Source organism: Oreochromis niloticus, linkage group LG16 (assembly GCF_001858045.2).
Source record: "Oreochromis niloticus isolate F11D_XX linkage group LG16, O_niloticus_UMD_NMBU, whole genome shotgun sequence".
Taxonomy (NCBI): domain Eukaryota; kingdom Metazoa; phylum Chordata; class Actinopteri; order Cichliformes; family Cichlidae; genus Oreochromis; species Oreochromis niloticus.
Window position 1 is genome coordinate 33563576 of NC_031987.2, and position 26307 is coordinate 33589882.

The window sequence follows — 26307 nt, forward strand, 5'->3', positions numbered from 1 at the left end:
TTCCCAGGCCAGCCAAGAGATATAATCCCTCCAGCGTGTCCGGGGTCTGCCCCGGGGCCTCCTCCCAGTGGGACATGCCCGGAACACCTCGGCCAGGAGGCATCCTTGTCAGATGCCCGAACCACCTCAACTGGCTCCTTTAGATGTGGAGGAGCAGCGGCTCTACTCCCTCCCAGATGACTGAACTTCTCACCCTATCTCTAAGGGGGAGGCCAGCCACCCTTCAGAGGAAGCCCATTCCCGCCGCTTGTATCCGCAATCTCATATCCGAGAGGAGAGCCGTTATAGATAAAGCACATGAAGTTTACTCTATGAAATAAGTCGTTATTTCATAGTGAAATGGTTATAAGACTTTAAGTTTTTAATTAAATGGGCTGCATAGCTGCAAGGGTAGCTGTCTAAGCAGAGATACCCAAACTTTACTTTCTCAGTGAGTTCCCAAGCCATCCAAGAGTTGTAATCTCATATCAAGTTGTAATGTCATGGGTCTGCTTCCAGTAGGACATGGCTGGAACATTTTACTACCTACTGCTTGTGGCCATATGTGAGGGTAGGAATGTAGATTTACTTCAATGATTAACTCTCTGTTCACCACCACAGACTCGGACACATCACTTCATCTGTCCTGCTCCACTCTCCCTTCACTTGTGAATAATATCAATTTGTTAGATGGCCCCGCCCCTCCCTGAGTCTGGTTCTGCTAGACGTTTCTTCCAGTTAAAGGGGAGTTTTCCTTCCCACTGTCACCAAAGCAATTGGTCATAGGTTGTTGGGGGTTTCTCTGTTTTCTTTGTGATATTGTGGGGTCTTTACCTTACAATATAAAGCGCCTTAATCAGCTGTTGTTGTGCTTTGCGCTATATAAATAAAATGGCATTGAATCCCAAGATACTTAAGATACTTAGATATTTGAAAATAACTAGGTAATTTCCAACTTGGCGAGTGCACTCTACCTTTTTCCATCTCAGACTGGGGGTGCCAAATTTCATCCTAGAAGCTAAACACTGCTGCAGACTGTGCAAGCTGGAGATGTTGAATGGTTGTATTCACTGAACTGAAAGGTTGTAATCATAGAGCTAAGGTTTAAAGTTGCAAAAAATTCAGTAAAATTAGAACTTTGCAGCTTTCAGTATATTTGTGCACATATCAGTCAACACCTTTGCAAAATGTTTTTTCTGTAATTCTGTAAATGTAACACTTTTACAAGTTAACATTTAATTTTTTCAACATGTTTTACACATTCTCACATTTTATTTTGCAAATTCTGACATGACATTAACAAGATCTTGAATTTTGCAACATATTATACATAACTAGTGCTAAGAAAGAACCTTATAAAATACTAGAATTCTACTTCCTAAAACCACAGAACCTACTTCATATTCACACCGCACAGCAGCATTATCATTCATCAGATAATTCAATTAAAATTTTCAAACAGCAAACAGGAGAGGTCCACTCAGTGTCTTGCTTTAGCAGAGGTGAGAGCGAGCCAACAGAAACTGGCTGACACTGAAGAAAATTATTTTGATACTTATCAATATTCAAATAATGATGTTTCACAATTTACACACTGTACAGTTGTTATGAATGGGGAAACTATATATGTATAGTACTACATTTGTTGTATCGTGATGCAAACATCCCTTTCAGTGGCATTTACCTGGATTTTTTAACATGTGAGTGTATGAGGCTTGTTTGTATATATATATATATATATCATCTGAAATTGAATTTCAGATACATTTGGAAAAGTGTACTTAGTTTTGTTGCTCTGCCTTCTTTGGACACATTTGGTCTATATTGGAGAAGACATCATCTTGCATTTCTCTCTCTGAGGAGCCTAGTATCATGCTACACCAGAGCAGACTCAGGCGTGGAGGCTGATTTAAATAGAAGAGTGATGTTGGTGGGGCCACCGCCGCTCTGGCTCATGCTGCCGCACTTTCTCCTGTGCTCCAACTGCACATGGTGCTTCATCTTCCACCTCCGCCACCTCCTCTGGATCTCGTTCTGCACCTGGAGAACAATTTCAAGTGCTCATGACATATAAATTATTACTACACTGAGGAAAAGTTGGCTCGCAGTTACATTTTTAGATTAAACACAGTCAGAATAGAATAGATAAAGAAGAAATGTTTTCTGTGGATTTAAACTTTTAAATTGTACCAGATCCTCACTTCTTGGCCATAAAATTAAAGGCCAAGTGTTACTTTCTCAGATATTGCATATTAATTACTATATGGTTTATCATTATTATTATTATCATCGTTATTATTATTTTCCATTTGATTTTTCAAGAACTAACCATGTCAGCCATGTCTTGTGTACTGATTGGTGTAAAAGTGCCAAAACTCAAGGAAGTTCAACAACAAGTTGAATTTAAACTGTAAAAACTCCTGGGTGTACACGGGGAAAGACGTTATATGAGCCTGAGAAAAATTAATACTGGAACTAGGACTATCAAAGAACCTTAACCTTGTGATTCTTTATTAAACGGCCAGTTTTGGCAACTTTAGTTTTTAATTCTTATTTTTCTAAAAGCAGGCTTTTAGAAAAATATTATGATGCCTGCAGTCCACACATGCAGTAGTTCCAGTCAATGTGACAGTTGTTAGAAATGGTGAAGATCTCATATATTGTTATTGTACATGTTAATCTGGGCCTGCCCTGCCTTCGTGTAGGCTCATTACAAAAAACTTGGAAGACTGTTTATTTGGGCTGTACTGAATAAATCAAAGTGCTTTCTTCTTGGGATCGTTTGCAATTAAATATAAAACAGTTTATTTCTGTGGCAGCTGTTTACCTAATGTGTTCAGTCATTTTTAAAGTTGCACAGCCATATTTATTTCAACTGATGATACACTGTGTTCTATTCAAAAAGATAAACTTCACAAATTAATGCAACTTTTATGATGTTTGAAATGTAAAGAAAGTCATGAATAAAACAGCTAGTTTGACGTCACAGCGTTACTGTCACTAATGTCACGTGTCTGTTATAATAAAGTTGCCCGGCACTGATCAAATTCTATAAAAGTTATACAAAAAACCCTGATGACAGCCTGACTATTTCTAGGTTTTAGGACTCGGGCATGCAGCATTTTTGTTTTATTGTGCGAGTATGAGATTCAAGATTTATTTATTGTCATTATGTTGCTAGAACATAAAAAAATTGCAGTGGTGCCCTCTGTGATAAAGAAAATACAAAAATAAATAAATAAGATTTTAAAAAGACAACAGTATAAACAATAAATGCAGGATGGATGGTACAACCACCTTAATTAGATTTTGAAAAGTTCATTTTCTGTAATTTTGCAAGTGAACAGTAAGCTTACATCTAGAAATGACAACATAAAGTTTCATGGGTATAAAGGGAAAAATAAACCTCACCTCCCCATTCAGGAAACAGTACAAGAGCGCTACGACAAATCCCTGAAACAACACGTACAGAAACATGATTGAAAGGCTGCTGTCAGTGCATGTGGATATTTTTAGAAGCTTCCTGTTCTAGTCGCTCCTACAATGAAGCTGCTGAATGCAGCAAATGATTCTTTAAAGAACACTTTCTTCACTGCAGGAACAAATGCACACCAATGTTCCTGCCGTGTACAAATAGACTTCTGTGTTAGGAGGAAATTACAGGTGGTGATTAGACAATAGCTTACAGTTGGCCTTACTGTACCTGAGTAGAAGCAAAAGCCAGCTCAATAAAGTTCCAGATTTCGTAGGTCCTGCCACGGACTTTGTGTGGAAGGAAAGCAAAGAGAATGTAGTGTAAGCCAAAGAGCGACACCAGGAGGAAGGATGACTTGGCAAGTTTCCTGTTGTTTGAAGAATAACAGTGTATGAGCAATTAGAGTTAAAGAGAGAAAGTCTACAAACCTCTTTGAAAATATCAGAAGAATAATTATACACAGACCACTGGGATATAGAAAAAAATAAAAACAAAGCAGCCTGTGATCATAAAGAGAAAACTTAAACACAAATGGACCTCAAATCAAAATTGAAGCAGATGTCAGCCCGATTACTCATTTTTAGAATGTAAACTAATATTTTTTTAAATTTTGATCAAATGGTTGAGTCGCATAGAAACTCAGCAACACCATTTCATCCCAAATGTTAAAGGTGAACGTATACCAATGCAGCGCAGACTGCACATGTGTTCTGTTCTCCAGGCTAAATAAAATAAGACATAATCTAGCTGCAAATCACAACACAGGGCGTAACTGCACAAATTCACCTCAGCGGCTTGATCTGATTATGTTAAGAGTCACAGAGTCACACCTCCACCTCCACCCCGACACCAACACTTACAATACGATCTGATCCAGTGGATAAAGTTCATGTTCATGTTGGTCAGATATATGACTTAAAATTAGGAACTTTTGGATTTAAATTTTCTCGATCAGTCCCACTTTAAAGAAAAAAACAAAGCGCCACTGTTATTACTGTGACAGGAGTATGAAGGAATCCAACGGCTAACTTATGTCTTTCAAACACTTCGTCCATTACTACAGAAACCCTACATGGTCAAGTAGGACCTGAATGATTATCTTACACACATGCAGCTGAACAGTAAATGTAATTAGATCTATGTGGGGAAGTAGCTCACCTTTTATGGAGGGATTACTATGTGGTGTATAAACCCTCAAAGTAATGCATTACTGTAATCACATTGCATTTGTCTCCAATGTAATAATATAACACATACTAAATTAAGGAATCACATTATAGTTACTAATGAAAAAGTGCTGCTGTTGCTTTTGTGTTCATCTGCAGTTGCACAGATAGTTAGAAAACAGTTAAAGCCACAGAATAAAGTATTGTACAAATATGTGTGTGGATGGGTGAATGACACCTGTAGTAAACATTTCTCTCCAAGTATCAGTCCATTTGCTATTTTCCCACCTAGAACAGGCTTAGATGTAATTGCATTTCCTCTTGTCACCATAAGGCTTTTCTAAGCGTTCTGACTTAGGTGACAGTTTTATGGTATTACTAAGATATATGGTACTAAAAAGAAAAAGATTTGTGAGCATTTGAAAATTTTAGTGTTACACTGTTAACTGCAACTACACAGATACTGTTACAAAGTAAAGGTAATGTAATGATTCATAAAATACTTTCTACAAATGCAAATTTAAAAAGTATGAGTAATATTTCATCCTTTTCTTTGGGTAGTGATCCTAACACTAGACCTGTTTAATCAATGTTACTGAATGATGAGCAATTTTTTCAATAAAAGAGGCTTTTCTTATTTTCTGCTAGATGAGCTGAAACCAATTACTTCTTCCACCTAAAAGCCAGATTTGTCTTTATACACTCATCAAATGCATCACCACAACTTGTCTGCCTTCAACACATCAGTAAAGAAGCCACACACTGTTCGTGTCTTCTGTCTCATTTCTTTTTGCGTTTTGCACCACAGAAAGCCACCCAAGCATCTTTAATTCAGTTCAGTTTTGTTATATTCATATAGTGCCAAATCACAATAACAATTGCCTCAATGCACTTAAGAGTCTCTTTCACATAATAACTGAAATTCCAGCTTAGCTTTGACTGGGAATATTTCACAATTCTATGGAATAGAAAGCTGAAGTAAATCTCACCTATAGTGACTGAATTCATTGCCGGGCATGTCTTGTGTCCTTAGCTTGGCCACCAGTATTTTTAGGATACACAGGAAGAACAACAAGTTCACCTGGAAAACAAATCAGGCAGAGCTTCAGCTTCAGGCGCTGCTCCCTGGGATGAATGATGCTTTCACACAATTATTAGAAACTCCTGCCTTGCTACAGTGTAAACACTCTTTATTTGATCTCTGCTTTGCTGTTTTTGATGTGACTGTTTCCTGTTGGGCTCAAACAGAAACATTTCTGGAACCATTATATCACTGGCCCGATAGTTAATTATATTGTAACCCACAGTTTTAATAATGTCTTGAAGTGAAACTGTGTCTATGCTTATCATGAAAGATTAAGAATACAGAGTTTACAGTAATACAGAGATTTTAATACTAAAGATCCACCACAACTTTCCAGAACTGACAGTTTTGGACAGAGCTATTCTATGAATGGCTGTCAAGTCTTCTCCATTCCTGGAGACTGCTGGCTGTTGCTTGGGGAAATCAGCTGCAACAAAATTCTCCTCATACAAGGATGAAGCTGACTTGTCTGGCCATTCCATCTTCATGGAATTACAGTGAAACTTGAAAAAGTGTGATCCAAACCAGAAACCCTGAAATCTCTTCTTCAAAGTACAAATTGCACCTGAAGTTTGTGACCAACACATTTCAAAGATACGACTTGTACTTTGAGGGCGAATGTTCTTCTTCATTTCTGGTTTGTGTTGCACTCTTTGCACTTTCAATACCATTTGGTCAGTAGTAAGTCTTTGTACTATGGTCACCAGTAGTTTGCATGGAAGATGCTAGTGTCCAAAGCAATCACAAGGAGGCTCTCAGAGCATGCAGTCATGTTTTACAGAATGATCAACATAAGGAGGAACTGACTACAATGAAGAGTAGAACAGGAAGTCTGAGAATCCACCAGATCCATTCACTCCTTCTCATCTCCCAGCAACTTAAGAGAGGAAACATAAACAAACACGATGTCAGTGATAGTAGCTAGTCACAGTAATTGGTCGGGATTTCAAGCTACTGAATTTATTATATGGCCAAAAATATCTAGACACAAAATATTTACAGTCGATCCCACCGACCTATATTTGGTAGAGCTGAACATTCCCAAACCCCAATCCCTAACTGTGGAGAATAAAATTAAGTATCCTGCTTTTACATGGATATAATAATAATACTACTACTACTACTACTACTACTACTACTACTACTACTACTTATTATAATAATAATAATAATAATAATAATCTGGCAGATGCGACTGCGAGAGACAGTCGTTTTTTCAGTCTCTTGATGTCATCAGCTCCAATGCCGCTCCCCCAGCACTGTACACTATGCTGACCATAAATTAGTCATAGATAATTTCCATAATTTTACAAACACTGAAGCTTTTCTACTCATCCACTTTTTTTATAAAGCTTCTGGTCTTCCAATTTATTCTGTTGCTGACACAGATACATCCTGTCTCAGAAGTACGATGGAGTATTAGGGCCACATTAAGAAAAAAAAAGATCATTTTGAGAATTAACTCAAAATTTTGAGATTAAAATCAAAAATCTCTTATGAGAAAAAAGTTGTATTTCAAGAAAAAGGTTGAAAAATAGAGATTACAGTTGTTTCAAGACAAACTGCCATGGTTGCTATACACTGTGAGGTAGTAAAATTTTACTTTATAATCAGTTTTAGAAACAAGAAGGGAAATTATTCCTCTTTTAGCAGTTATATATATATTCCCCCCAAAAATTGAGCACTCCAGTTTTCAACAGTTTAGATGAGGAGGTTCGAGGTTTGGTGTACTCAGAGTACAGCTATGCACCCACAGTAAATTTTGTAGTGGTTTATTTCTAATGATAGACATGAAATATTCCAATGTGTTATATTGGGCAGAAAAAGGAAAAGATGAATTAATGATTTTACTTTATACACAAATTATGACGGTGCATTTTTCCAATAGGACAGTCTGTATCTGTGACATTGTTGCTCAAAGATCTACAATTACATCACGCTTGCTTTAACATTTTTCAGTAAGTGGGCGGCTTGGTGCTACTTGCTGCAGGAGAAGCTGGATCTTTGGATGGTTTACTATTAGTATTCTTTATGTTTGTTTTCAAAGATTATCATGTTATTAATATGTTATTAAATAAAAACAGCCAGTTTTGTATTTTGCAGCTCTGTTTCCTGCTTGTTACACAGAAACTACCACAGGTAACTGAGTGGTAACAACTTAGAAATTGCCACATTATTAGATTCTTGTTTCTTCTTGTTATCCTACTAGTGGGTGAAGAATGGGTGAAGAATTTGTCTGACAGACAGCTCACCCAAACAGAGAAAAACATCCTTGCTAAAGGGTTGAATTTTGCCGTCACACCGAGACAAATCCCTCTAGTGGAGCTGATCACAGCCACAGAAACAGCAATTCGCAACAACAATATTGCAGAAGTGGAAGCAGAGCAACTACAGACGAAAGTTTCGGCCTGTCTCAGCAATGCAAAGCCCCCAGCATCCAACATCACCATGGAGGAGAGGAAGGCACTCACATCACTTAGTGATGACAACAACATTATCATCCTTCCGGCAGACAAGGGTAGGTGCACAGTATTGCTTAACCAGAAAGACTATCATGAGAAGATTTTGTCACTACTCAGTGATGAAAATACTTATGAGCCCCTGAAACGAGACCCAGGAAGTGGTTACAGGAAGAGGGTGATAGACTGTCTGAAGCAGTTGGAACAAGACAAGGCTATTGACCGGACCTCATACCACAGGCTGTACCCAGGGGAGTCTACACCAAGTCTGTATGGTTTACCGAAAATACATAAGCAGGGTGCACCTTTAAGACCTATTGTCTGCATGATCAACTCTGTCACCTATAACATCTCCAAGTTTCTGGCGTCGATCCTCAACCCGCTGGTGGGCAGCTCTGAACACCACATCCAGAACACCCTGGATTTTGTTGAGAAGGTGAGAGAGGTCATTATGGAGGCAGATGAAACCATGGTCTCGTACGACGTTACATCTCTCTTCACTTGCATCCCAGTCACGGAAGCGTTGGAGGTAGTCCGTAAGAGATTACAGGATGACACCAACCTCAGCAACAGGATCACTCTCAGCATCGACCAAGTGTGTTTGCTTTTGGAACTGTGTCTTCATTCCACCTACTTCACATACAAGGGTCAGTTCTACAGGCAGAAACATGGGTGTGCCATGGGCTCCCCAGTTTCACCCATCGTGGCCAATTTGTACATGGAAGAAGTGGAAAAGAGGGCTTTGCTATCCTACCCTGGAACACCACCAAGCCATTGGTTCAGATATGTGGATGACACCTGGGTGAAAATCAAATCTCAGGACGTACTACATTTCACGGATCACATTAACTCGGTGGACCGACACATCAAATTCAGCAGGGAGGAAATGAAAAGGCAGGTTGGCCTTCTTAGACTGTGAGATTTCCATCAGTAATGGGGGACATCTAAAAGCTGTCGTGTACCGTAAACCTACGCATACGGATCAGTATCTAAGGTTTGACTCTCATCATCCACTGGAGCATAAACTGGGTGTCATCAGGACGCTACAACACAGAGCGAACACCATCCCCACTGACACAGCAGCCAGGGAGGCAGAAGAACAGCACATCAAGAAGGCCCTGAGTAAATGTGGTTATCCCAGCTGGACTTTTGTCAAAGCTGGGAAGGCACCTAAAGAAAGCTCCAGCCGATCCAGGAGAGAAGGACAACCGCTGCCCAGGCAAAAACCTGTAGTGATCCCATATGTGTCAGGAGTATCGGAACAGTTGAGACGCATTTTTTCTAAACACCGGGTCTCTGTGGCTTTTAAACCCCAAAACACGCTGCACCAAAAACTGGTCCACCCCAAGGATCGGGTCCCCCGACACAAACAGAGTAACATAGTGTACGCTGTTAAGTGCCAGGAGGATTGCCAGGATTTATACATCGGGGAAACCAAACAACCTCTAGCGAAGCGGATGGCACAACACAGAAGAGCAACCTCATCAGGCCAGGACTCTGCAGTCTATTAACACCTACAGGCCAGTGGACACTCTTTCAATGATGAGGATGTACACATCCTGGACAGGGAGGAACGCTGGTTTGAGCGCGGAGTCAAGGAGGCCATTTACGTAAAAAGGGAAAGACCATCTCTGAATCGAGGAGGGGGCCTAAGGGTACATCTTTCACCATCTTACAATGCTGTGATTGCAGCCATTCCCCAACTCTCTGTGAATGGGACTCATGGCCATTGATCAGTGGTCTTTGATCAGTGGGTTTTGGTCAGTGATTGTTGATCAATGGTCATGGGAATTTGCATAATTATGATTAAGGAACTGACCTCACAGCCCATTGTTCCTTCAGTGGGCTGGTTTCAGTCACTATGCAAATGTACTGTTTATAAGGTTTGGGGAAACCTGCAGTCAGCTGAGACTGAAGAAGTCACTTGGATGAGTGACGAAACGTTTCTCCCACAAAACGCTACGTCCAGATGAACAGATTCAACTTTTGGAGATTTACTTTCCTGGATGATTGAGAATGCATCAAGACGTTATCCTACTATTACCTCTTTATTACAGAGCTGCCTTTCCATATTATAGCTCCCAGTTTTGGGGCTCTTATTATCCTAATACATACATTTCAGGGTAATATTACTCAACTGTAACCACTGTTGCTACCATGATTTTACTTGGGTATTAAGTGGTTAATACTTTGGTAATTGCATGGTAACAACTTGGAAATTACCACATTATTACATTCTTGTTTCTCCTTGTTATCCTACCATTACCCCTTTATTACCGAGCTGTAATAGAAAGTACTACCAAATATTTTTGTTGACGTGGTGCTAATATTCCTTCGTACAAGAGAGATGGGTCACGTAACAATCTTCATTCTGAATTTGATCACCATCTCACTCAAAGTTGCTAATGACAGCACTTAATATGGCCATAAACTCCTGTACTTTAACTAATAGTTTGAAATGAAGAGAAATCCTAGGAATCAGAAGAAAAGGGGGGTGTTTATTCCCAGCAAGTAATCATTTTACATTTATAAGCATTCCTTTAATGTCCAAAAACATGTGGCCATGTGTACTGTTTGTGCTGAGCTCACCCTTCATCTTCATGGAGGTATTTAGCAAAACTCCAGCCACTCATAATAATCACTGGAGAACCTGGAAGACGAGCGAAACATTAGTGTTTTGCTATTATCAATAAGAGGACTATATAGATCAGCAAAATACTGACATCCAAATAAACAGAGTGAAACAATAATAAGAAAGAATAGTAACAGTGACAGTGACTGCTACTGAGCTGTCATACCCCAGCCAAGGATGATGTACCACGACAAGTGTTTCCTCTGAGAGAACAACGAGGCGCTGACAAGTTTGTACAGGTAGTAGCCCTCAGCCAGCAGCCAGCTGTAGTTGGCCATGATGCAGTAGTTAGACAGCACAGTGGCAAATTTACAACTGACCTTCAGGGGGCAGCAGAGAGCAGAGAGAAGGTAAGCAGGTGCCCGGCACAGTACACACAGTGTAACTCAACGTTATCATGGTCACATGAAACTAAACTAAAAATAGCTTTTAAAAAAACAACAACTGACAGTTGAAACATTGTTCACTGATACATTAGTGTTTCTACAGTATTTTAAACATTAACACATTTGGTAACAACTGCTAAAAATGGCCAAAAACTCGATTCTTACCAAAAATGACCCACAAATGAGTTCTGTTATATTATGAGTTCTGACCTGTGGCGGAAGATGAATATTGCCCATTTTAATCCACCACATACATTATGCTAGGTGGTACATGGACCCAAAATACAATACAGTGTAACAGATTCAAACTCCCCAAATTACATTATCAGTTAGATCTCTCACAGGTGACATGAATCAGTTGTTTAAAGACATACATGCTAGTTTTAATTGGTGATTCTGAGCTGGAATTATATAAACATATAGTGATTATATTATATGCAGTGGATTATAGAAGTACAGCTTGCTGACATCTTCACTGCAATACTTGGACTTCTGGTCTATTTATATGTTGCATCTGAATTCTTCCTCCAGCACTTATGTACTTGTGCCGCTGTAATCTAATGTTATAGCTGTTGCATCATCTCCTGAGGATTCGTCTCCTCCTGCTTACACTAATCATTGCTGTCAGAGGTTTTTCTTGTGATACAGATGGGCGAGTGTGCAACTGTTCTTCAGAAACATGCCAGAAATATGTGATGCTCAGCTCTAAACATTTTAGGTGAGGAAAAAGCTCGGCGAAAAACTGATCAGTACTGCTAATCTTAGTGTCATTTATTTTAATATTTTGCTCCAAAAACCTTGGCTGTGACAGGGCCAGACAAAGATGCTTGATTTATTGCACTGTGTACCCTGCCCGGGACAGGGTCACCAGGTCCCTACCCTGGAGCTTGGCCTGGGGTGGAAGCTCCAGAGTGAGCATCTGGTGACTGAGCCTTAATCTGTATAGCCTGACCAGGCTCTGTGTGTCCATCCTCCTATGGGTCCACTACTCACAGGAGGGGCTGTAGGGGTTTGATACTCTGTGGATTGGGTGGCAGTCAGAGGCAGAGGTCCTGGCACTCTGATGCCCAGCTTCCAAAACTGGCCCGTGGCACATGGAGCATCACCTCGCTGGTGGGGAAGGAGCCTGAGCTGGTGTGTGAGGTCGGAAGATACCGACTATATATAGCTGGGCTCATCTCACTGCATAATTCTGGCTGTGGAACAAGGTTTCTGGAGAGCGATTGGACTCATTTCCACTGAAGATCCCCTAGGTGAAAGGTGGTGGGCTCTCCAGGGTTCGCTGCATGTATATTGGGGTTTTCCCTGGTGGACAAGTGGGTAGCTTCCCTGCACCTCAGAGTCAGGGAGTGGGTCCTCATGTTGTTTTTGCCTCTGTGCCAAATGATGGTTCACAGTACCCGGCCTTCTTAGAGTGGCTTTGTGGTGTGCAGGAGAGTCCCCAATCCATGGACCCCACTGTTCTGCTGGGAGTCTGTGGGAACACCCACATGGGAAATGATAGTGTGATCTGGAGGGAGTGTGATTGGGAGAAACAGCCTCACTGACATTCTTGAAGGACATTCAAAGCTCTTCTTTGCATGTTTCTGCCTTTTGCTCCATTCTCTCTAAACATGATCACACACTGCTTCAATAATGTTGAGGTCTGTGCTCTGGGGAGGCTAACCCGTGAATAATATTTTTTCATTGTGTGTTTTTCTAACCAAGTATGATGTTACCGCGCTGGTAGTGTTTTTGAGATCATTGTCATGCTAAAGAATGAAGGAAACGGCATGATGGATAGTTCTTAATTCCCTAAATTTTGACAAGATCCCCAACACCACAGTCTGAAATGAACAGTGATGGGAATAACGGCGTTACAAGTAACGGCGTTACTAACGGCGTTACTTTTTTCAGTAACGAGTAATCTAACTAATTACTATTCCTATCGTTACAACGCCGTTACAGTTACTAACAAGGTAACGCGGTCCGTTACTATTTTTCAACAAACAGTTGAAGCTGTGTTCAGCTTACCGCAGTTTATATCAGTTGCACGGAAGTAGCTGTAAGTAATCTGGACGCTACAGCTTTAAGCAGCTGCGCGCTCCCGCGGACGGTAATCACGATCACTAGCACAACACCTGGAGCTAAGGGGGCAAAACAATCGCATGAGTGCTGCTGTTTGACTGAGGAAGAATAAAGTAGTCGTGGTAAGTCAATCACATGACCACTTAAAGACAAAGCAACAAGGTGCTAGTTTATAAATTGTGTTGATAGGCCACGTAAAACCAGAGTCATGATAAACAAGATATACGCGGCGTTTTTTCCTCAATAGTTTCGCCACGTTAGCGCTAGCAAGCACTCTCTGCTTATGAGCAAAAAACAAAACAAAAAAACAGTTTTAGGAGTGACGGCGAGAGAAAGAGAGAGGGAGAGGGAGAAAGAGGGAGAAAGAGGGAGAGAGAAAGAGAGAGGGAGAGAGAGCAGGAAAAGAGAGAGAGAGAGAGAGCGAGTTTTGAGATGTGAGATTTGTGACGTTTAGCGTGTTTGGAGTGTGTAGTTAATGTGTTGTCTTGTGTAGTTAGTGTGTAGTGTTGTGGATAGTTTTGTGTTGTGTGTCAGAACAATGAGGAGACTGCTGTCTCCAGGTAGAAACAGGAGTGATACACCTGCTGCTGTCAGACCTGCAGGTATCAGGCTGTGATGTTCTCCTTTATAGTGGACAGAAATGATTTTTTTGGAGTGGCACAAATAATTTGTGTGGCATCTTATTGAAGAACAGCTGATTGTTCTGTAAATAGTTTGAAATGGTTATTTAAAAAAAGGGTAAAAGGTAAATGGATGCAAATAAATTTGTTGTTTGCAAAACTTGTGCATAGGATTTTAAAATTGACAATTTATATTTGCATTTGAAGTTATAAAATATGATTCATTAAACATGTTTGTGGTTGTTACAGTAAAAATAACTTTTTCTACTGTGATTTTATGTTTTTTGTCTGATTTTAGATCAATTCTGGTTATACAGTATGACAAAATGAGAACATAACTGTAAATTCAGGCACGTGAGGTTGCGCTAAAAAGAATGATACCAAACAAGGCAAAGCAAATAGTTTTTAAAGGTAAAATGTGGAGGGAAAATCAAGAGTAGTAAAAAAATGGCCAATTATACCCTGGACGCCAGGGGGTTAAACGTTCTTTGTTTTTTTTTTTAAGTAACGTAATAGTTACTTTTCCAAGTAATTAATTACTTTTAGAATATTGTAACTCAGTTACTAACTCAGTTACTTTTTTGAAGAAGTAACTAGTAACTATAATTGAATTACTATTTGAAAGTAACTTGCCCAACACTGGAAATGAACCAACCGCGGCAGAGCGTCCACTATGTTTTACAGATGACTGTTGTACCTCTTTCCTGATCTCTTCCTGATCTCCATGAAATCCATATTTATCTTTAATATTTTTTGAAAAATTCATGTTCAAACACCGCCTCAGATTTCAATTAAAAAAAATAGAGTGAAAGTGTGCAAACCTTGTTAAATGTTTTTAATCTTGAAAACAATTAGATATCATTCTAAAATGAAAAACAATCATTATATACTCTATAATCAAAATTGTAAAATTTTATTCAGATCAGAGATGGTGCACCAGAAAATATTCTAAAAATTTGAGATTGAAGGTATTGGAATTAAAAAACACGCAAAGATTTGACAAAATTATTTTCTGATTTATAAAATTCCAGGATTTTGTTCTATCCACTGGTATTTTTGTTTTTGCCGTACAACTTGTCATATTTGGTCAGTCAGCATAAAAAAAATCAATAAAATGGCATCTTCTTCATTTTTGTATCTGAGAATTTCATATTAAATGTTTTTCAGCGATATACCATTCAGAAATGGTCACTCTACTGGTGCACAGCTTGAATCTATAATCTATTTACGTTAAACACTTTTTATCTATGACACAAACAGAGTGGCCTGAGGCACAGCCAGTCAGTGATCACAGGCTCGACAGTTGATGCTGTGAAGCAGTAAGATCACTTTGTCAGTATCACCCACTTGCAATAATTGCATTTGATTGATCAACAAAGTTCAGCTGGATTTACCTAAATATGAATATTATAATTCATTACTTGAAGAAAAAAGTGGCACAGCATTATCTGAATGCGCTCTGTCCCCACATGTTAACTTTTAATGTCTTGTCTTTTTGAACGTCTCACGTTAAGAAGACACAACATAGCATGGGCCCTCTCTCTCTTTGTTAAGACAATAACAGAAAGTACCGTATAGATATGACAGTGAAAACTGTCTTCATTTGAGAACAGAACTGCATCCCTAATAAAGATGAGTACGGCTCGGAAGATGAAGGACAGGAAGAGCTGGACATGGATAAAGTTGCGTGTGCAGTGGAGCCTCCTGAAGATTGAAGGACACAGAGATGGATCAAATGTTATAATCGCTCATATTATTTGATAACATGTATAGCATAGATAATGTATATGTGTATATACATGCATATATTTAGTGGTGATAATATATACATGTTAAACTATAAATTATGTATTGATAATATATTAATTAACCCTCTAAGGTCTAAGTCATCATCAATGGTAAACCTTACCATAACAGAAAGTTACATTTTTGTTTGTAAACTATTGGGCTCTACTTCTACTACAATCAAAAGAAAAAAAACAGTAATTACTGACAATTATTAACTGATACTTATCGAGTATTTACATTTTTCCACAAACATTCTTTGCTTTTATGCTGTCAAGTTTAGGGTTCGGAGCTCAGACGGTTAATGTGACACCTGAGGTCATCATGATTTAAGAGTGATTAAACATGCTAACAGACTTGAAACCTGATTCGAGACATATCACTCTTAGTCATACAGCCCATGATTAAGGGTGAAATTAACCTGTAAACCGTGTTAATTGGAATTTTAATGTACTTTAAGATAAGATAACCTTTATTAGTCCCACACGTGGGAAATTTGTTAAAAATTACGAGAAAGCAAAGAGGAGATAAAAAAGAAGCTCAGAATGAGCAGAGCAACTGTAACAGGCTGCCACGCACGGGGGGCGCCGGAAGTAAGGATCTTTATCTGAAATTATGGGTATTTTACAGGAAAGGAGATACAAATTTTATTGTAAGTATTTTTAAGTTTGCCTTAAGTCATTTTTAAGTATGTAATTTCATGGGAATTTCCAGAAACACACAAAAAAATTCCCCATCTTACATTGTAAGTGTGCTGCACTTTTCGGGGGATGGGCCATATTGTTAACTTTGCCTAACTTCCAGGTATTTTACAGGAAGGGTTTCAATAACCCCTTACCCTAACCCAACAGAACAAGTGAGCAATCTAGGTGTTCAGAGAGTGAACTTAAAACCAATGTGGAAGAATGAGGGTCATCAACACTTGGGCCATATATTCTTACAGTACATAACCTTTTGTAAAATATAGACAACTTAATGATTCTACAGGGTGGGCCATTTATATGGATACACCGTAATAAAATGGGAATGGTTGGTGATATTAAAGTCCTGTTTGTGGCACATTAGTATATGTGAGGGGGCAAACTCCTCAAGATGGGTGGTGACCATGGTGCCCATTTAGAAGTTGGCCATCTTGGATACAACTTTTGTTTTTTCAATAGGAAGAGGGCCATGTGACACATCAAACTTATTGGTAATGTCACAAGAAAAACAATGGTGTGCTTGGTTTCAACGTAACTTTATTCTTTCATGAGTTATTTACAAGTTTCTCTTTGTTCACAGCCATTGACATGTCGAAGAGGTTAACACGTGAGGAGCGGATCGAAATTGTGTTGATGTCTGGTGAACGCAGTAACCGGGTCATTGCAGCAGATTTCAATGCAAGACACCCTACGAGACCACCCATCTCCCATGCTACAGTTAGCAAACTGCTTGCTAAGTTTCGTGAAACTGGTTCAGTGTTGGATTTGCCAAAATGTGGACGCAAGAAAACTGTCACTAATGAAGAAACATCAGTGGCTGTCCTAGCTTCATTCAGCAAGAGCCCACAGCATAGCACTCGCCGCATGTCACTGGAGAGTGGCATTAGTCGAACATCCCTTCGGCGGATATTAGCTACTCACAAATGGCACCCTTACAAACTCCAGCTACTGCAGCATCTCAACGAGGATGACCCAGATCGGCGCACAGAATTTGCAGAATGGGCAAAACAAAAATTGGAACAGGACCCTCAGTTCACGCAGAAGATTTTGTTCAGTGATGAGGCAAACTTTTATGTGAATGGTGAAGTTAACAAACAAAACCACCGCTATTGGTCTGACACTAACCCACATTGGATGGATCCCTCCAAGACTGTTGGACCAACAAAAGTGATGGTTTGGTGTGGTATATGGGGTACAACGATAGTTCAATTCAATTCAATTCAAATTTATTTATATAGCGCCAAATCACAACAAAAGTCGCCTCAAGGCGCTTTATATTGTACAATAGATCGCACAATAATAAAAACAGAGAAAACCCCAACAATCATATCATATGACCCCCTATGAGCAAGCACTTTGGCGACAGTGGGAAGGAAAAACTCCCTTTTAACAGGAAGAAAGTTCCGGCAGAACCAGGCTCAGGGAGGGGCGGCTATCTGCTGCGACCGGTTGGGGTGAAGAAGGTTGGGGTCCATTCTTCATCAATGGTAACCTCAAGGCCACTGGATATTTGAAATTGCTACATGATGATGTGTTTCCCTCTTTATGCACTGAAGCTGGCACGTTCCCTGAGTTTTTCCAGCAAGATGGTGCACCACCACATTATGGGTGCCAGGTCCGAGCATTCCTAGATGAACAGTTTCCTGGAAAGTGGATTGGTCGTCGTGGGCCAGTTGAATGGCCCCCAAGGTCTCCCGATCTGACCCCCTTAGACTTTTATCTTTGGGGTGATCTGAAGGCAATTGTCTATGGTGTGAAGATACGAGATGTGCAGCACCTGAAACTACAGATACTGGATGCCTGTTCTGGCATTTCTCCTGCGGTGTTGCTATCAGTGTGTGAAGAGTGGGAGAAGAGGGTTGCATTGACAATCCAACACAATGGGCAGCACATTGAACACATTTTATAAGTGGTCAGAAACTTGTAAATAACTCATGACAGAATAAAGTTACGTTGAAACCAAGCACACCATTGTTTTTCTTGTGACATTACCAATACGTTTGATGTGTCACATGGCCCTCTTCCTATTGAAAAAACAAAAGTTGTATCCAAGATGGCCGACTTCTAAATGGCCACCATGGTCACCACCCATCTTGAGGAGTTTGCCCCCTCACATATACTAATGTGCCACAAACAGGACTTTAATATCACCAACCATTCCCATGTTATTACGGTGGATCCATATAAATGGCCCACCCTGTATAACTGTGATCTGTAATGATTGTGCTAAGCTAAAGGGTTTGTTGAAGCCTGCAGACTCAAATACTGTTACTACTCAGCCAATTCTTCCCTCTTTTTCTACAAATGCTTCAGAAATCTGTGCCTTCCTCTCACCTCCTCCACCTCCCGAGCCTCCAGAAAGGGAGCTACCCTTGCCTGAAGCATTTACTAGTGAGTTGCATAAAAGGTGAGGAGAGATGCATTCATCAGAGTATAAATGTGTGTGAATGTTGGATAGAAAGCACTTAAGCATAGGAAAAGTGCTTGTGTGAATGGGTAAATGAGGCATGTTGTATAAAGCACTTTGCTCTGGGAGAGTAGAAAAGCGCTATATGAGAATCAGTTGATATACCGGACATCCTAAAATTGTTTTCATGGTTCAGCTCTTATGCTTGAAAGCTTTAAAGTGGGCACAGGTGGTGTTGAAAATTAGAAAAAAAATCAGCCACAGATTCAGGTTCTCTTTTTTTTTTTCTGTAGACTTTTAGATTTTGGCTGGACAAATGTGATGAGAGCAGAGGAACCTCCAAGACGCTGTCTTCATAGTTTAAATGATGAATTAAGACCAGAGTTAGCTGCTAAGGATCTTCCTAAATCACTTGATGCTCTTGTTCTCAAAACTCTTTTTCAAAAAAAGTGCTAACCAATCAGCATACTTACATCACTGACAAATAGCATAAGTCATTTTATTAGTTAAAAATACTTACACTATACTTAAATTACTTACACTGTACTTAAATTACTTACACTGTACTTAAAATTACTTGCAGTGCAAGTGTGTCTCCTTTCCTGAAAAATACCTCAAAGTTATGCGGCCTGCACCTCAGTACAGCATACTTACAGTGTAAGATGGGGAAGTATTGTTTGTTTTTCCAGAAATGACTATGAAATTATGAAGTAATTAACAATACTTACGGTGCACTTAAAAATACATATGATGTTTTTAAATTACTTACAAATTGCTTACAATATAAGGAGTTTATCTTCTTTTTCTAAAATTCATGTAAATTCAAATAAAATTACATTTAATTACAGGGTACTTAGTCATGGGCCTAATAGTGCTTATAATGTTCAATAAATCAAATAACTATTTTCAAATAAAATTCGTAATAACACAGTTGGTAAAGTAACAGACAGTGTTGTACGGAGATATTGTTGTTTGTTAATTCTCTCATCACTGACCTCAGAAGGGAGAGAATAGCAACAGCCATGATGAGGAAGACAAGGGAAACACTGTAACCCACAGAGTACATGATTCTCACAAACAGGAAGTACCTCTGGGAGCTGTGCACCTGGGGAAAACATGAATACATCCAGTGAGTTCAGCAGCAGCAGATTTTTGCATGACTATGTGTCTATTTATCTCATTGGACGAAAGGCAAGAATATTTTTGTATCATAACTTTCTCTCATCATAATCAGAAAATCCCCATAACACTGCCATGTAAACAGGATTAATTAAAACTGTACTGGCAGCCCTCACTCTGCATCTGTAGGGTTCACTCATTCACACGTTCCATATTAAAACATACATGATGATGTATTTTTTCTCCTCTCTGTGTCTGTTTAACCACAGCACAGCCACAGAGTAAGGCAGAGTCGACAAGCTAAGACCCAAATTGGTTTGATGTTTGAAGGCTGGCAGTGACGAAATAATAACCCGACCCAAATGTGTTAAACCAAAAGGAACGAGCCTGTTATGAAAATGTAAGGAGTAGAAAGTACAGATATTCATTTTAAAATGTAGTAAAAGTGCTACTCAGGTAAAGTACATACACCTGAAAATTGTACTTAAGTACAAAGTATTTGTACTTTGTTACTTCTGCAGGGGAGACACAAAATTAATTTAAATTTTATTTACAACAGTAGAAATTCACAAGAATAATCAACTCACAGTACTCCATGTTGAATTCCTAAGTGTGTCTAAGTGTTAGTGACTTCCTTTTATTTTTGCTAGGCCTTTGTCTCTTGTGTCAATCGTGATTTCATTCTTAATAAATGAATTTATTTATTAAAGAACAAAAGCTATCCAAACTTACTTGGCCCCAAAGTATTGGCCGCTAATTGTCTGGTTTTCCACCCTCGGCAGCACAAATTGGAATCAAGTGTTTGCAATAACTGGCAGTGAGACTTTCACATCACTGTGGAAATTTTGAACACTGAGAAAGATCCTCTCTTAAATTAATTGTTTTAATACAACCACACTGGAGGGTTTTCAGTGACAGCCTGTCATGCCAAAACAGACCTTGACAAGGCCATTCCAAAACCTTATTTATTTATTTATTTATTTATTTATTTATTTTTCATTTTTTTTAGGCATTCAGAAGTGGACTTAGTGGTGTCATTTGGATCATTGTGCTACTGCATGTGCTTGAGCTTCAGGGCACAAAAATTATGGTCCATTCTTTTTAATACTATGACCACCATATTTGACTATTCGCATGATATCCTTTTATGGAACGTTATGTTAGTTTTATGCCAGATGTAACAGGACTCAAACTTTTCCAAAACATTCCACTGTTCCAAGTTTTCTCCATTTGAGGATAATGGCTCTAACCATTGTTCACTGGAATCCCCAAAGCCTAAGAAATGGTTTTGTAAATGTCATCAGATTGATAGATGTCAATGACTTTGTTTCTTGTGTCTTTCTTTAGATTTTGGCACAGTGTATTGCTTTTTGAGATCTATTTGCCTACATAAAAAAAAAAAAAAAATCCCCCGCTTGCCCCTGCGGGCGGTCAATCCTTCAAGCTCGGGTCCTCTACCAGAGGCCTGGGAGCTTGAGGGTCCTGCGCAGTATCTTAGCTGTTCCCAGGACTGCGCTATTCTGGACACAGATCTCCGATGTTGTTCCCGGGATCTGCTGGAGCCACTCGCCTAGCTTGGGAGTCACCACACCTAGTGCTCCGATTACCACGGGGAACACCGTTACCTTCACCCCCCACATCTTCTCCAGCTCTTCTCTGAGCCCTTGGTATTTCTCCAGCTTCTTGTGTTCCTTCTTTCTGATGTTGCTGTCATTGGGAACCGCTACATCTATCGCTACGGCCGTCTTCTTCTGTTTGTCTACCACCACTATGTCTGGTTGGTTAGCCGCCACCATTTTGTCCGTCTGCATCTGGAAGTCCCACAGGATCTTAGCTCGGTCATTCTCCACCCTTGGGGGCGTCTCCCATTTTGACCTCAGGACTTCCAGGTTATACTCGGCAGAGATGTTCCTGTATACTATGCCGGCCACTTGGTGATGGCGCTCCATGTATGCCTTGCCTGCTAGCATCTTGCACCCTGCTGTTATGTGCTGGATTGTCTCTGGGGCATCTTTACACAGCCTGCACCTGGGGTCTTGCCTGGTGTGATAGACCCCAGCCTCTATGGATCTTGTGCTCAGTATACACATATATATATATATATATATACATACATATATATATATACATATATATATATATATATACATATATATATATATATATATACACACACACACACACACACCCTCAGAAGGTCTGCTAGATGATGTTAATGCAGCACTACGGACGATACCTACAGCCACGATTACCGAGACTAACAAGCTGACCTACAATATGGCAGCAGTGATCAGTGAGATGCTTGGCTACAAGTTGAACAGCCACAAGGGGCAGTACCCTCCATGGAGAAGGAGGCTAGAGGCTAAGATCAAGGTAGCACGGAGGGAGGTTAGCCAACTATCGGAGTTGTAGAAAGGCACGATGAAGAAGGTGCCTAAGAAGTACAGGAAGCTGTCCATACCTGAGGCCTTGGAAACTGCCGAGCAACGACTCACAGCCTTGGCCAGCCGCTTGAGGAGGTACACCAGAGAGATAGAAGGCAGGAGAATAAACCAGCTGTTCTCCACAGAACCAGCAAAGATGTACTCTCAGTGGCAAGAGAACAATAAGAGAACAGCACCACCAAGGCTGGAGACGGAGCAATACTGGAAGAGCATATGGGAGAAGGACGCAACCCATAACGGCAATGCTCAGTGGCTAGTGGATCTGAGGGCAGACCACAGCCACCTCCCTGAACAGGGTCCAGTAACCATCACAGTGGCAGATATCCAAGAAAGGGTCTCCAGTATGAAGAGTTGGACAGCACCAGGCCCTGATATGGTTCACGCCTACTGGCTGAAGAAGCTGACTGCACTCCACGAGCACCTGGCAGCACAAATGAACCAGCTGCTAGTTGACGAGAGACACCCAGAATGGTTAACCGAAGGCCGTACAGTCCTGATCCTCAAGGACCCCCAGAAGGGACCGGTCCCCTCCAACTACCGACCAATAACCTGCCTCAGCACCACATGGAAGCTCCTGTCAGGCATTATAGTGGCTAAGATGAACAGGCACATGGCTCAATACATGAGTGGGGCACAGGAAGGGATGGGCAAGAATACCAGAGGTGCAAAACACCAGCTACTGGCAGACCAAGCAGTCACCCGAGACTGCAGGACTAGGCTGACCAACCTGTGCACTGCCTGGATTGATTACAAGAAGGCCTATGACTCAATGCCCCACACCTGGATCCTGGAATGCCTAGAACTATATAAGATCAACAGGACCCTAAGAGCCTTCATCAGGAACTCAATGGGGATGTGGCGGACAACACTGGAGGCCAACTTCAAGCCCATAGCACAAGTCACCATCAAGTGCGGGATCTACCAAGGAGATGCTCTGTCCCCACTGCTGTTCTGCATAGGCCTTAACCCCCTCAGTGAGATCATTGACAAGACTGGCTACGGATACCGACTACGGAATGGAACAGTTGTCAGCCACCTCCTGTACATGGATGACATCAAGCTGTATGCCAAGAGTGAACGAGACATCGATTCACTGATCCACACCACCAGGATATACAGCAATGACATCGGAATGTCGTTCGGACTGGAGAAGTGTAGTCGGATGATAACAAAGAGAGGGAAGGTAGTCAGAACTGAGGGGATCGAACTACCAGAAGGCAACATTGCAGACATAGAGGACAGTTACAAGTACCTGGGGATCCCGCAGGCGAATGGGAACCATGAAGAGGCCTCTAGGAAAGCTGCAACCACCAAGTACCTGCAGAGGGTCAGGCAAGTCCTGAGGAGTCAGCTGAACGTTAAGAACAAGATCCGGGCTATCAACACCTACGCCCTGCCTGTGATCAGGTACCCTGCTGGGGTAATAGGCTGGCCAAAGGAGGAGATAGAAGCCACTGACATAAAGACAAGAAAGCTCCTTACCATGCATGGAGCGTTTCACCCAAAGTCCAGCACCCTGAGGCTGTACGCTAAGCGGAAGGAAGGAGGCCAGGGACTGGTGTGTGTCAGCACCACAGTCCAGGATGAGACAATGTCCAGGAAAGTCCAGGTCAGGCCTCTGCACGGAATGTACCACCGGCAGATAGAGGAGGTGGCTGATATCCAGAAATCCTACCAGTGGCTGGACAAAGCTGGACTGAAAGACAGCACAGAGGCACTAATCATGGCAGCACAAGAACAAGCTCTGAGTACAAGATCCATAGAGGCTGGGGTCTATCACACCAGGCAAGACCCCAGGTGCAGGCTGTGTAAAGATGCCCCAGAGACAATCCAGCACATAACAGCAGGGTGCAAGATGCTAGCAGGCAAGGCATACATGGAACGCCATCACCAAGTGGCCGGCATAGTGTACAGGAACATCTGTGCCGAGTATAACCTGGAAGTCCCAAGGTCAAAATGGGAGATGCCCCCAAGGGTGATGGAGAATGACCGAGCTAAGATCCTGTGGGACTTCCAGATGCAGACGGACAAAATGGTGGTGGCTAACCAACCGGACATAGTGGTGGTAGACAAACAGAAGAAGACGGCTGTAGTGATCGATGTAGCGGTTCCGAATGACAGCAATATCAGGAAGAAGGAACACGAGAAGCTGGAGAAATACCAAGGGCTCAGAGAAGAGCTCGAGAGGATGTGGAGGGTGAAGGTAACGGTGGTCCCCGTGGTAATCGGAGCACTAGGTGCGGTGACTCCCAAGCTAGGCGAGTGGCTCCAGCAGATCCCGGGAACAACATCGGAGATCTCTGTCCAGAAGAGCGCAGTCCTGGGAACAGCCAAGATACTGCGCAGGACCCTCAAGCTCCCAGGCCTCTGGTAGAGGACCCGAGCTTGAAGGATAAACCGCCCGTAGGGGCGTGCTGGGTGTTTTTTATATATATATATATATATATATATATATGTGTATATATATTCCCTGAATACATAAAGATGGCCAACTTTGCAGGCATCCCAGCCTAACATTGCTAAGCACAATACAAATCATCAGATGCAGTGGGGCAAAGCCTACCACCACTGAACTCTAAGGCAATAGAAACATGTTGTTTGGAGTGACGAATCAAGCTTCTTTGTCTGGCAATTTGATAGATGAATCGGGGTTTGGCAATAGCCCAGAGAACAGTACTTGTCCGACTGCATTGTGCCATGTTTGGTGAATATTTCCATTTCTTTGATAACCCACCCTGATGCATTCATTCAGACTGTTTTTCAAGACATTTCTTTAATTTGAACATAGAAGTACAAAGCAAAGTTCATCTGGAGTAGGTTAGTACAGTAATGTGTATGATTTAACGACAGGGAACCAGCGAAAGAGAGAGAAACTAGGTCAATGGCTGTTATTTGTATGTTTTTTTTAGATGTGTACTGTTTAAAAAATGCTGGTGCCTTTAGACTAACATGACAGAAATCACTAAGTTAAAAGCAAAAGAATGAACTGGATTCAAACTTCTGTCTTCATGCTAACAAATTTTCAAGAACACCCATATGAGCTGTGAGAAGATTGACTGTGTGATACGACACAGAGAGAACCCAAACAAAAAGGGAAAGAGGGTGGTATTTAGGACAGGTCAATTCATATGATTATAAAGAATGATTACCTTATTCATACGAGCCCCAAATGCTCAAGTTCCCTGACATTTTCTCAAAACCAGTTTCTGGTGAGCATGTATACATCAGACAAGTTAGGCATTATAAAGTGTATAAAGTGAGTGTAGGTCTGTGTTAGTGTACATGCATATGTGTGCGTGTGTGTGTTCCGTGTTCAGCCAAGAGAAAGTGTCCCTTCACTCGGTTGGGCAAAAGTCAACAATCTTCGGTCAACGCGGGTCTCCACCAGGTCTCTCAATTCCCGTTGTTCTTCTCCAAGATGTTATCCATATTGCAGAGCCATAAGCTTCTCCAAGAGCTTATTCATATTGTGTTCAATAAACACAGTCTGAGTACTCACAGCCCTGCCCATCGTCTATCATGTTGGCCAGCCTTGTGGCATTTTGTACAGCTGTAGCCACTTCTTGTTCTTCGATAAGCCAGGTCCGAGCCAGTTCCAATCAGCCAGAACTCTGTTATCGTGGTTCCGAATTGGTAGATGTCCTCCATCGAGAGTGTCGCCAAACACACAATGCAACCAACCATCGCGTATCCGGCAGCAAATGTCTCCCCAGCCCAGGAGTTTGTCAATTTTGTTAAGGGACCAGTTGATCAAATCCATAATTCTTCTTTAGGTTTTTAGAGAACAAGTCTGGGAGACTCTCTTAGGGTTAGAGAATAAGCGAGACAATACAAGACATGAGAAGCCAAGCAGGAAAGATGAGGGACAGGGAGAAGGAGAAAATGCGACCGCCTCCATCAAGAGCTGAGAAAGAACACACCATATGAAATATGGCTGCAATATGATGTTGGCTCTGTGACCTTACCTCCTTGTTTTTGCTTCC

At 41.0% G+C, this 26307-nt stretch overlaps 1 protein-coding gene across 3 annotated transcripts in view; it reads right to left on the reverse strand.

Moving 5' to 3' along the window:
- Positions 1-211: 211 nt before the first annotated feature.
- Positions 212-26307, reverse strand: part of sctr (secretin receptor) — a 40246-nt gene continuing 14150 nt past the window's right edge. For 2 of the 3 annotated variants that reach the window (XM_019353446.2, XM_013264690.3), the window contains exons 6-14: positions 19757-19866; positions 15440-15572; positions 10962-11115; positions 10753-10813; positions 6512-6581; positions 5610-5701; positions 3683-3821; positions 3391-3432; positions 214-2019 (exon numbers count right to left, since the gene is read on the reverse strand). In XM_019353446.2, the coding sequence (XP_019208991.1) occupies positions 1855-2019; positions 3391-3432; positions 3683-3821; positions 5610-5701; positions 6512-6581; positions 10753-10813; positions 10962-11115; positions 15440-15572; positions 19757-19866 (966 nt within the window). In that variant the 3' untranslated portion in view covers positions 214-1854. Of the gene's footprint in view, positions 2020-3390; positions 3433-3682; positions 3822-5609; positions 5702-6511; positions 6582-10752; positions 10814-10961; positions 11116-15439; positions 15573-19756; positions 19867-26307 lie in introns of all 3 variants that reach the window. The other variant, XM_019353445.2, reaches the window with a different exon arrangement.